General features: G+C 48.8%; 1 protein-coding gene across 1 annotated transcript; it reads right to left on the reverse strand.

The window, feature by feature from the left end:
- Window positions 1-4,706: 4,706 nt before the first annotated feature.
- Window positions 4,707-12,111, reverse strand: LOC8052570 (protein bowel). The gene is made up of 4 exons (XM_040502988.2): window positions 12,099-12,111; window positions 9,288-9,658; window positions 6,420-6,940; window positions 4,707-5,565 (listed from the first exon to the last, which is right to left on the reverse strand). The coding sequence occupies exons 1-4, from the start codon at window positions 12,109-12,111 to the stop codon at window positions 5,160-5,162; spliced, it is 1,311 nt and encodes a 436-aa protein (XP_040358922.2). The 3' UTR covers window positions 4,707-5,159.
- Window positions 12,112-12,561: the final 450 nt, after the last annotated feature.

Genomic DNA, 12,561 nt, shown 5'->3' on the forward strand with positions numbered 1-12,561 from the left:
AGTTACCGACCCACCTGTTCTTTTGTACTCAAAAGAAAAGACCTATTACCTCCACAGTCGTTAGAAAGCAGCGGACGTGCGATCACAATGTGGCTTTCTTTGCTGGCGGTAATTCTCTCTAACGTTTGGCTACTTCAAACCCCAACGTGATGGGTTAACCGATTTAGAGATGAACCTCCTGGAATTCCCGGAACGCAGCCGGCGTGTCGCTAACAGAGTTCATTTGGACGTTGGGACGGGCACAAACCATCCCATCTTATAGAGCCACTAAATGAGCTACGCTAAGAGTATCGGCACTCCGTTCCCCGATCTTCAAGTGGGCGCCGCCATCTTGGTGCTTGAACAAAGCAAATGCAACTGTTGATCGGCACAATTCAAAAATACGACTTCCTCGGCTTTAGACACGATGGTAGGAAGCTCGAGTGACATCGTTTTATTCTGTCGCGAACTGTTCTAACATTTCTGGAGGATGGGAAAACGTTTCCCCCGAATTCAGATCGTAAGGTTTCACTGAGATCACTGGTAACCGTGATTTTAAGCACCAAGACGGCTGAACTGTCGTTACTCTGAGGCCTAGCTTATTTAGTGCTTCTATCCAGCAGCCTATCCAGCATTATGATCGTGCCGTCGCGTCAGAGGGCCAATCTCTGATTGGAGGGATCAGGAAATCGACATAAAAGCGCCTCTGCCACTGTCTTCTCCTATACTAGTGCAAACGACAGCGTCGTCTGCCATGGGCGTACCAACCGGGGGGAGGGGGGGGGGGGCAAGGGGGGCGCTCCCCCCCCCCCCCCCCCGAAACAGCCGCCACTGGGCAGGGCAAACACTGGCCGGCGGCGCCCAAGGGATACCAAGGGCATGCCCCCCCCCCCCCCTACCCTGGGGGGGGGGGGGGTCTGGTTTCCCCCCCGCCCTGTCAAAAACAAGTTGGTACGCCACTGTTGTCTGCTCATTCTCCGTCCCTGGTCTGTCGCTCGAACTCCTGACGCCGGCGTTCGCTCTGATTGGAGGGAGGTAGTCACGTGACGCCGAAGTGTTATCGAAGGAACCCGCGCTGGAGGCGGCATAACTGAAACTCCTCCCTGTCGTCCTCATCCCATTATAGTCACTGACGGGGTGAGAACGGCAGAGGGGAGTTGCAGTTGTCCCGCCTCCAGCTGGAGCTTCCTTCCTTCGCTGCGGTACAAGATCAGGTGAAGCGGAGTATAATTTACACCCGCCGGCAATACGAAGGTGAACACCTTACCTGGTTTCTTGCGTGTTTTACGGCTCCCTAAAGCTATAAGGATGAAGCTCTGAACGTCTCAATGGTACATGGCCAAGGGTCTAAACTTTGCGTTCTAACCCTCTTCTGGAACAGAGTTTGTTCCGAATCTTGCAGGAGCGTCAAAAACAAGAAGAGGGCTGTTCACCTTCATATCCGTCACGGGTGTACAGCTTTTAGGAACTTTAGATTTTACGAAAAAATGTCATATGTCTTTTAAAATAACCCCAGTTCGTGAGCTTCATCCTTATTGAGAGTTTCTTATATCAGTGAAGATGAACGTGATCTTTATTTTTCTTCGGTTAGACTTTTTTTCTCTTCATTTTTAGCTTACAACGCATGGTCAACTAGAATTGACCTTTATTTTAACATCCGGATTTTCTTTGTATACCTATTTCTCCATACCTATTTTTATTTTTATTTATTAAATATAAGTATATCAAGTGTTCCCTTTAATTCTCCATGCATAAACGATACAATGTGTGACGCTTATACTCTTCCGCACTCATCTAAGTTAACTGTACAAAACAATCTTGTAGCGCCCTGAAAGATATTTTTTTCTTATTGTGCATTAGCGAAATGATTCACTCCGGACAACCTCGGATCCATTCGTAACGTTCTCGCTTTAATGCGCAACATTTAGCTTCATAAGTTAAAGTGATGTGTACATTCAACATTCGCGCATATATACATACACATGGACACCAACAACACCTTCAAGCTTGTCGAAGCGACCGCGAAAAAAATACAACAGTAAAAGGAAGAAATAAGACGAGAGCAAAAAACAACGCATGTTGCTACGCCAGCGTGCAACGTCATCGACGCTGTTGCCACAGGAGATGGCATCCAATTGCACAGATAGCAGAAAAAAAAAAGAAAGTGACTAGCTTTAGGGAGGCTTTTTTTTTTTTCTTTTCTTTTATATTGTCTGCGAGAAACGCCAGACTCTATCCGGTACGACCACCAACTGGGCATTCTGACGTTTCGTTTCTCGAAGCCGCGGCAGTAAACCGTTTCTGTTTCGCTCGTTTTGTTTTTAATCTACGTCTCGTTCCCAAACAACTGTCTTTCCATCACAAAAAAGAAAACGCAGCTTCAAACAAGTCGTCTTTCATGACGCTTGTAGAGAAACAACAACGACGACAAGGTTGATAGGGGCAAAGAATAACAGTGACCACTTCATCGCTCAAAAACCACCAGCAGCTCCCATCTCATCTCCTAGATAAATTAAGAAAAGCTTACAATTGGAAGCAAAGCTGGGTTTGAAGCTTTCCTAGATGAAAGGTATACTCTGCGATTCTTATAATTAGCGACAATCGTCGCAGTGCCAACTGGTGTGACGGTGCAGTATTAAGGAAGAACATGTCGTCGTGGCGGCGGAAAGTGGAGGACGTCATTCTCTTCTTCCAAAGTTGTTCGCCATGAATGCTTGTCGTCGTTACTTGTAAATGATGCTGTGCTGTCCAAAAGAATCTTTGTTGTCGGGTCTCATCGTGACACTCACAAGTAAACTCCATAAGTCGTGCTTGATTTCACTAGTGATCTATCGCTTTCCAGCAGACAATGCTGTGTTGTGTTCAGTTCTCTTTTGTTGGCGGAACATCGGCGTTGCACTCTTTGGTTTGCAGAAAGAAGAGCATTTGTTCGACAGTGACAGGGAACAACGTGATCTTTGGGCCGTGCTAATTCACTTTCTTCGGTGAGATGCGAAAAGCCGATGATGCGGAGCCGATCAGTATAGTCACCGAAATGACTAGCAGCATTGTGCGGCCTGGCGACGGACTGTAGGTCCCATTCCTTCAAATACACGCGAGCAGAAACCCTTTCTTGTTTACTTAATTGCGAACATATTGACCAATGGTTACGCGTAAAACTCAGCCACGCTAACCGAATTTTCGAAAAAAAAGCATGACAGCCTTTTTTGTAACAAATTGAGATGATTTGGCACAATTGGAAAGCATACTTAATGTATGCTTTCCAATTGTTATATTGACGTTTTCCAGTTGCTATAACTGGCAAAATATATCGTAAGGTCCGATTCCCAACGCGCATGCGTAACGGAGGCAATGCCGTTATCGACAAGCTACTTTTTTAAAGGGCAAATCCGGTCAGTATTTGCGAATTTGGGATTACGACTGTTTTCAGGCCAGTCAGGGTCCCCGAATTGCAAGGTATCATTGTTCTCTCTCGATATTTTGTGTAGTTTAATAAATCTCACAACTCAAAGTTTGGTTTCGGGCGTCTACGGCAAAACCGAAACTATCTGCTAGAGAGGAATGGCAACACTGATATCAACCGTATGGCCGCGACGTGACGTCACGGTGCTGGTGCGGTACGTGCCGCCCAGTGATGCCCGCCTAAAAACTCACCCGCGTGCCACCTGCTAAAAAGCTGTTGATCGCATCTTTAAAATCTGTTTCAGTGGAGTATGCGGCTTCACTTTGACGTAATATTACGGCTGTGATCATATATCGTGCACTAAAGCGATTCCAGTAATTTATTTTGGTTTTGTTTTCGACCAGAGTTGCTCTTTAAAGAAAGGCGAATAGCAACAACAGACTAGGGTCATTGATTTTACGGTTCCCGTCACAAAACCAAGCAAAAGGCTTTAAATATGCTGTGTTCAGCTGTTTTTTGGATTTTGAGTAACTACAAAATGCGAACTCTGACGTGTTCTTTTTTTAGATTTGTTTTGGAATGTTTTTTTTTTTGGTCCGAATAAATACAGTTTGTCTCAGTTTGTTCACTTGCAGTTGCCACCAGAGACGGCGCCTCTACTTGGACAGAAATATTTCTCGCAATACGCTGACAAAATGGAACCGTGTGCAGATATTGGGAGAAAATAAAAAAAAAAGGTCCCCGTCACCTCATACTCAGCCAACAGCACTTAGATAACGCAAGGATCGTGCACTCCATCTTATCCGCAGCAATACACCACCTCATTTTAAGGACTGTCTGCACAGGACACAGCAAAGAAAAAAAAAGCGTCCGCGTTTCTAAGGAGATGTGAGCATTGCAGGCGCGCGCGTACGTTTTCAGTGAGGAAACCAACAACGCAAACACAACGACTTTCCTCCTTGCCTCCTCGCTGTCATCTCGTTCCCTCTCTCGTTTTCGGGAGGTTGGGGACTGAGATGAGCAGAAACCTTGACGACTGCTAGCAGAGCCTGTGAGTCTAGAATCACGTACTGAGCACGTTCCAAGCCTCTGTCCGAGGACGAAAGTAAAAGATAACTTTCCCCCAGCAAAAAAAAAAAAAAAAAAAATTATTAAAAATAAATACCGTTTTTAAGCGAACCGGAACTGAGGGAAGCCTCAACTCCCGGTGCAGCGAAAGCTATGAAATACAGAAACTGTGTCCCGTTTGGACAGCCCTTTAACCGACGAAAAGGAACCGATTGCAGTCAAGTGACGCTTCTTCCTTCGCTCGACGCTTTTGTCCGATCAGCGCGACTGCGTTGTTATTACGTGGTGCAAGATGCGCTGACGTCTTGGGGAGGGGTGAGAACGAGTGCACTGACCTTGCTTTATCTAGGTTGTGTTGACTCGGCTTCCCTACTAATTCCCACCACACTCATCCACCATTTGAAGAAAAAAAAAGTCTGTAGAGCATGCTGCGTGGGCCAACCTGCCTACCCACGCAACAGACGCATGAGCATCAGACCACGAGTATAATTATAAGCACGCCCTTTGTCTCCACAAGTGTCCGTGTGTCCTGAGATTTCATCGCCGATGAGCTGCAAAACTGAACCTCCCGCAAGGTTTTTGAGTTGTCCACAGATTCACAAGCATCCAAAGACACACACACACACGCGCAGTCCCCCAACTTCAGCCGTCGTGGAAATTCCGGTGGTATACTCGAACGCCGTCCAGAAGGACAGGCGTCGGACAATGCTCAGTTCTCGACGTCTAGAATGTCGGGTTGCTGGAGATCGCTGTCGTCGTCGTCGTCGTCTTCCATGAGGTCGATGGACCCCGACGACGTTCCCGGCGCGTTACAAGAGTTCTCGAGGTCCGGGTCTTCCGGAATGCCCAGGGTGTGCGTGAGTGCGTGCCTCCGGAGGTCGCAGTTCCTCCGGAAGACCTTGCCGCAGGCCGGGCAGTGGTACGGCTTGATGTCGGTGTGCGTGAGCAGGTGCGTCTTCAGGTTGGAGCGCTGGTTGAAGCTGCGGCCGCACGTGGGGCACTTATGCGGCGAGTCGTCCAGGTGCAGGATGCGGTGCACGGCCAGGGTCCGTGACTGGCAGAAGCCCTTGCCGCACTCGCCGCACTTGAACGGCTTCTCTTTCGAGTGGATGTACCTACAAGGAGGGCGGGGGAAAAAGGAGGAAAACGGAGTGAGTTGGCGATTCACGTGGACCTATAGAAAATATACGTTTGGCTTCTGAAGAATACTCTCCAATAAATCTGGAGCGTTTAGCTTCTCGTAAAGTAATTGGGGAAGCCAATCGCTGCTACCTATTACGAAGGAAACTCTGCGAATGGCGGGGCTGTATATAGCCTCATCATTTGCTCAGCTCTCTAATTGCAGCGATTAGCTCTCCCAAGTGGTTTACAAGAAACTAGACGCTTTACATTCATTAGAGTGTACTCTGAGAAGCTCCTGCATGTATACTGCCCCGCGATGCACTTAGAAGGACAAATATTGACCTTGTTTTTCAGTTCATACACTGAGAACGGCGATCGGCAGTAGCTCCAATAGCATCACTAACAAGAAGGGTGGACACTCTTTTGCCGCTGAGACCGCAGGGTTCGTTACACCAATCCCATTCTCATTTTTCGAGGCGATTAAAGTTAGGAAAATGATTGATGTTCATCACGGTGCGGCATGCACTCAGAAACTGATAAGAGTTTAGAAACTGTTTAAGCCTACACTTGGTCAGGAAGAATGATAGTCTACGTATCGTCGAATCGACAACGACAGCCGCACCTGGCCACTAATCGAATCCTTCGCAATTCTTCAGCAATGTGAATTAGCGTGCACTGTGAAGTCTATCTGGTCTGTAGATGTTTTTTTTTTTGGCTTCTTAGACTGAAGGCTACAGGACGTGTCCCACGTTTATAAGCGCTTTTTCGGACGATAGTTATCGCCGCACTAATACCATAAAAATAAAAGAACGCGGCCGCAACATCGAGTTAACAAAAAAGTGCTCACCTATGGTCCCTGAGGTGGTCCTGTCGGCGGAAGGCTTTGTGGCAGATGTCGCACGTGTAGGGCCGCTCGTCGGTGTGGGTCCGCTCGTGGATGAGCAGGTTGTACGACTTGGTGAAGCGCCGCTGGCAGAACTTGCAGATGAACTCCTTCTTGGGCCGCGACGAGCCTCCGCGTCCCCGGACGGGCTTGCGCTCGAACAGTTCGCTTCCCAGGGCGCCGACGGAGCCGTGGTGGAGCGCGTAGTACGAAGGCAGCAGCGGGAATGCGGGCCCGTGGCGGCCGGCCGCGCTGCCCACGAGGCCCGGCGGGTGAGGACCCCGCTGCGTGGTGGCCGACGGGTGGTGCTGCGGCGGCTGGTGCACGGCCGGGGGCTGCTGGGGGCTCAGCCTCGGCGCCCGGTCCGGAGGCTCGCAGGGCGAGAAGTCCCGCGCGTCCGCGTCGTTGTCTCGTGACGTGGCGGACTCGGCGAGCCGCGAGAAGTCGAACTTGCCCCTTGGCCTTGCGTTCATGCTCGGCGTCCGCTGTGTAAGGAAGATTGTATACGCACTCACGCACAAGCACGCACATGCACACACGCACGCGCGAATAGGACAGATGCGTTGAAGGGAATTCCGTGGAGTTACATTTGGGGCTAGAGAACATGGTGGACTTTTGAGGGAAAGAAAGCCAATACGGATCGTCATTTTTGCGTTGGAGTTTCGTGCAAATGTAGAAACACGTCGCCGAGATGTTTTCGTCTTTGTGAATTTCCTTCAAGTGAAAGAGAACATTTGTTTTTGAATAATTGAGGAAAAAAATGATTGTATTACAAAAGAAACTTCCCTCGTGCTGAGAAGAATAACCCGAATCATAAGAGCGGTTCTCGTAATGTTTTATTTAAATGTGTAAAAGCTCAAAGGGTTGAAGAAAGAGAGCGTTTAAAAATACGAAGTTATGTCATAACACAGTGTACATTACTACAAAATAAGTAACGCATAAGCGAGTTCGTGGAATCCGCGACAAATTTAACGCTCGGATTGCTCATGGCGTTGATAGTTCTTATTGAACGGTAAATCGTTGTAATAAGGAACTGCCACTAACGGCCTCTGCCGAAGCAGTTCTACGCCCCAAAAGCCAAACCATTTAAAGCGCCAGGATTCAGACGAAAATAGCTCAATGAACGACAAGGCTAGAAAACGTTCTCACTAAGGGGGCAAAGTGCAACGTGGCAAGGAGAACGACGTTTCACATGCCCATGCCATGTTGAGGGTTATATCGGAGACTGTAGTCTTAGGTCGAAACGTTTTCCATAGATCACAGTGATACACCCTCTCTGGGTGCTTTGCGGGGAAGGAAAAGGAGGGGCATTCATTTAAAGAGGACCCTACGCAAAGGAAGCGTCAGACACCCGAGTGTAATGAGGGATTAGCGAACCCCGGGATGCATCCGAATACCAATAACATTCTTCTAGTCATTCAACCAGTGAGAAAAGCGGTCAATATACAAGCTCGAATGGCAGTGCGTGGTCTCAGCGGTAAAAGAAGTGAACACCATGTTTCCAATGTGGTTATGGGGCACTGTCTCCCTCGTCCCTTCCCATTCGCTAAGCCAGTGGTTCTCAAATGGGGGTCCGCAAGCCCTACCTCATCAATCAAGCCCGGCAATAAAAGTTCTCTTTTTTCAGGTCGAGAAGAAATATTTCAGTATTCGGGAGAGTTTTCTCGTGTATATGTCAATAACAGGGGTCTACTTCACACTAGTTCTTAGTTATATCTAGTTAATACATCATTATTATACTTAACCTATAACTCCCCCTCCCCCCCCCCCCCCCCACCACCACCACAAACAGGGTCCTCCACCATCTCCGCCGATCCACAAGGGGTCCGCGAAACAGCGATGGTTGAGAACCGCTGCGCTAAGCCGATAAAAGGAAGACCAGTGGTTGGTGTTGCAACGTGCATCGCCTTGGGGGCAGTCTACGCCCTAATAATTGATCCCTGCTTTCGCTTTCGTGCAGACCACGCAGGCGGAAAATCGCCTCAAATAACGGACCAATCCTAGTAAGTGACGAAGCTCGGAATACGAATCGATCAATGAGCAGGGCGTTTCACACGCTTATCGTCCTTGCGAAATCGCATTGCTGCTCGCTGTCAATGGCTATGTTAGCTGAAAATTTAAGAGACGCGGAACCTGGCTTATTGCACTCACGTTTCTTACTTCGTGATTCATTCTGTGTTCTTATCGGCTACGCATAATCATTGGCAGTAGAGCAATGATAAGATGCCGGAACTCGCCCTGACCTCCATTTTTTCGGTTGTCAGTGACTATAACTGCGTGTGCTGCGGGTAAGCAAACATACTAGAGTGTACTATGCCAGACAATATGAGCTGCGACAATCCATCATTCCTTTTTACCGTACCTGCCAGTTTATATTAAAAAAAATGCTGTTTGATGGAACGTAAAGTTTAGGTCCCATTCCTTGAACTGCTATATAAACAAATCGAGAGACAATAGAAAGCTGTGACGATTGCAGACGCGAAAATCACCGGATTGGTTGTTACAGCTGATATCGTCTGCTGGGGTACACCCCTGCAGCTGAAACGCTCAGTCTGGACTGGACGCCTGCAGTTCCCGCAAGCCCTGCTATCTCTCAAATTGTGAAATAATAGGAAGATTAAGGCCTAAGCTTTGCGTTCCAACAACACATGCTCGCATAAAAGCTTCTTTTAAAAGCTGACAGGTAAACCGAAGAAACACGTTGGCATATTTCTAGTCATATCACTCGTTGCGAGACCCCGCGAGGCACCCTGGCGGCACCTCTATAGTGATGACGTTCGGAGGGGAGATGCGCCGGCCTTGTCTTCTAGGCGGTGTCGGTTTGGAACGTACCACGCTGGTTGAGGACGGCGAACCCCTGACGGTGGGGCCCGCGGGGGACAGCTGCGGGGCTCCGGCGTCCTTGTGGGCGGCCCCCGCGAGGAAGAGGAGCGGGTACGGGGCGAAGGGCGCCATGGCGAAGCCCGGCAGCAGGGGCAGCGGCGCTGCCAGCGGGAAGGGCCCGCAGAAGGCGCCCGGGCCGATGGCCGGTGCCATGGCGGCCACGGCAGCCGCCGACGCTGGTGCCTTGCGGAAGAAGCCCCCGTGGGGTCCCGAGGGCGCGGAGGCGGCGCGGGGCTTGGACGACACGCTCAAATCGGCCGGGAGGGCCTGCTGGGGCGGCTGGACGACGTGGCTGCTGTTGGCCGTCGAGTGCGCTACGTCTGCGAGAAGGAAGGACCCTCACAGTTAGGTGGCGCCTCGTTCACATTTCACAGAAACTGATTGTCGTAAACATTGTGGATGTTAAATTAATGCAGTGCTATTCAATTTCAACCAGTATTTGCACAGCCCTATGATTCTCATTAATGTTTCGCCTAGGAGCTTAGAGCGCAGTCGAAGACTGGAAGTATATGAGTGTGCGAATAAAGGTGCGAATCAAAAAGCGCTTCGTTATTTATAGCCTTCACGGTGTTAGCGAGATCCGCAACGTACCGGCTCGGTTTACGGTGGTGAAGCGAGAGATTGCGCTGTTCGCTTCAGTGCGGTATTCGCACACACTTAATCTGGAAGACACAAAAACTAGTGGTGTGCGAATAGTAGTTCGAATAATAGCGCTGCGCCACCATTTGCTTCAACACTGCAAAGACAGTCTTTGCAGTGTTGTGAGTCTCTCTTGCACTGTGTAGGCTATAAATGACGCAGCACTATTCGGTTCGAACACGAACGCCAAGATAAAAAGCGCGATGTCGTAACTGTGTGATTGATATAGCCGGTGGTAGCGTACGCGCAAAAGGATTGCATACGCGTTGACGTTGCGCACTTGGTGCTGTTCAATAGACCCTTTCCGAAATTCAGTCTGGCCACTGTGATCGCTATCATCATCTGTGGGAAGGCATCTGTGCCATACCAATGGCGGCCTTCTAGCGACTCATAAAGGAAGAAGTTGAAGATGCTTCTAAGCGGATGATGCGAGGCCTGTACATTCGGATGGTCAGTACGACGCGACGTAGGAATGAAACACAAGAGCTACGTAAGCGTTTATTTCTAATAACTCAGATTCAGTCAATTTGCGGGAGGCACATAATTGGCTTTAAAGCATTTTGGTGTATAGAATTTTCCCGAGGCATCTGAGTGGGTTGGAGCTTTGTTCTGAATGCAGGCTCTTGGTCACCATCGAACTGAAAGTGATCGAGAAAGAACTCACACTGAAGAATTCCTCGCGAGCCGTTGACTTGCAAAAGTGATAGTGCCGATACAAGTTCATTTCCGCCATTGATATGGCAAAAGCTGAACTGCTTTACGAACCACCAGATGGCACTGAATTTCGGAAAGGGTCTATTGGCCTCACTGTCTCGTAGCATAGGCTGCGCTCGAACACATGATGAAACAGCGGGTATAGTGTTGCATATAGATGGTAGTCGCCGTACGCCATATTCGTGCACGATGTTCACAACTCATGTTCAAAACAAAATCCAAGTTGCGTGAAAAAAAAAAAAAAAAACATAATCCTGATAGGGTGGGGCCATGGTGTAAGCTATATCTTACACCGTGGCCCTTCCCTATCAGGTAGTCGGGTGGGGCCATATCTTACAAGATCTGGCCCGACACGACAACCACATCTTATAAGATATACCTTACACCGTGGGTGGGAGGCACCTTGCAGAAGCGTTCTCGAAAGCGACGGTCTCAAGTGTGGCCGAACATCGTTTAAGTCCTCCGCTGTAAGTTTTTCTGACCTGGGCGCAAGCCAGGAGTTCGAGATACTTTCTTTCTCGTGCACTCGCACTGCACGAGCACGAGCACCACCGGGGAAGCTCTTGCATTCCTTGAAGTTGTAGGGAGATTGCCGAAAGAATCCCCGTGCACAGGCTGATTTGGCTTCAACGCAGTACACGCCTTCGCTGCGCGAAGCTCCCTTATGAAATCGAAGGGGGAAGGAGCGAGGAAAGCGCGTTTCTCAGTGAGGCGATTTCGAGGTAAGGGCCGTTTTACGTCTCCTCGTTCGACGTCTCCTCGTTTCTGAAATCAAAACCTAGCTAATGTAACCCGGTGGCGATCTCGGGTGCGCCAGATATATTTTCGGTGGAGCTGAATCCCCATTGCCACACTGCTCATCCCAGTCGGTTGAAAATTCAGGGGTAACACGCTCCTCAAATAGCGGCACTTCGATTTCCTATATTTGTTGTCGCCTCAAGAAGACAGCAAGTTTTGCTCATTGTTCGTACGCCGCGCGAAGTAGTTCTTAGAAGATTTGGTTGTCGAAGGAAGAAGCGATTCTTTTGGCGTTTGAAACGTGTACGTCTTGATAAGATAATATATCAGGCACGTAGCCAGGGGGGCTCATCGGGTCCGCCCCCCCCCCCCCCCCCCCCGAAATGTTCCATTTTGCTGGGACCTCCTCTCCCCCCTCCGCCTTATACAGCATTTTGTCATGGACGGCCCCCTCCTCCCCCCCCCCCCCCTCTGAAGCGAAATCCTGGCTACGAGCCTGTAATATATATATATATATGTATATAAATAATCTAAAGTGCCACCTACATATATCTTAATACTTCACACAGAGAGGAAAATTAGTAATGAACCGCGAAAAGCCGCACTTTTTATTTTTTTTATTTTTTTTTTGCTATGGTTTTTGAGGTGAAAACGAGTCTAGGTGCTTACCACTTTCCACCATAGGGTACTGAGTAGCATCCAACAAATATTGGAACTTAAGTTGTTGTGATGTCTGTTTCTTTTATTGTGTTGGGGCTTCAGTGTAAACAATGACAAGAGTCGCTGACAGCTTAAGCAACGAAGGGCTTGGCGAGCCCCGCGCATCTAGTTATTGCTCAGCAGCCAATGAGATTGCGCCATTTGTCGATAGAAATACCGGAGAACCAATCACGAAGCAAGAAGCGTATACATGCCTTCGTTTGTATAAATACCTGATATGTGCGGAACACACACACACAAAAAAAGCAAGTTTTTTTTTTTTTTCTTGCAGAGGATTTGGGTAGACAATTATTACGCCATTTATAGAGGAGCTCAGCGAATGTGGTGTTTTCGAAAGCGAGTAAACGCGATAAAGCGCAACGCGACGTTGTTCAAAAGGCGCTCAACAGTTAGAACAATACGTCTACACGGT

The sequence above is a fragment of the Ixodes scapularis genome, unplaced genomic scaffold (assembly GCF_016920785.2).
Source record: "Ixodes scapularis isolate PalLabHiFi unplaced genomic scaffold, ASM1692078v2 PGA_scaffold2__306_contigs__length_199485367, whole genome shotgun sequence".
NCBI lineage: Eukaryota > Metazoa > Arthropoda > Arachnida > Ixodida > Ixodidae > Ixodes > Ixodes scapularis.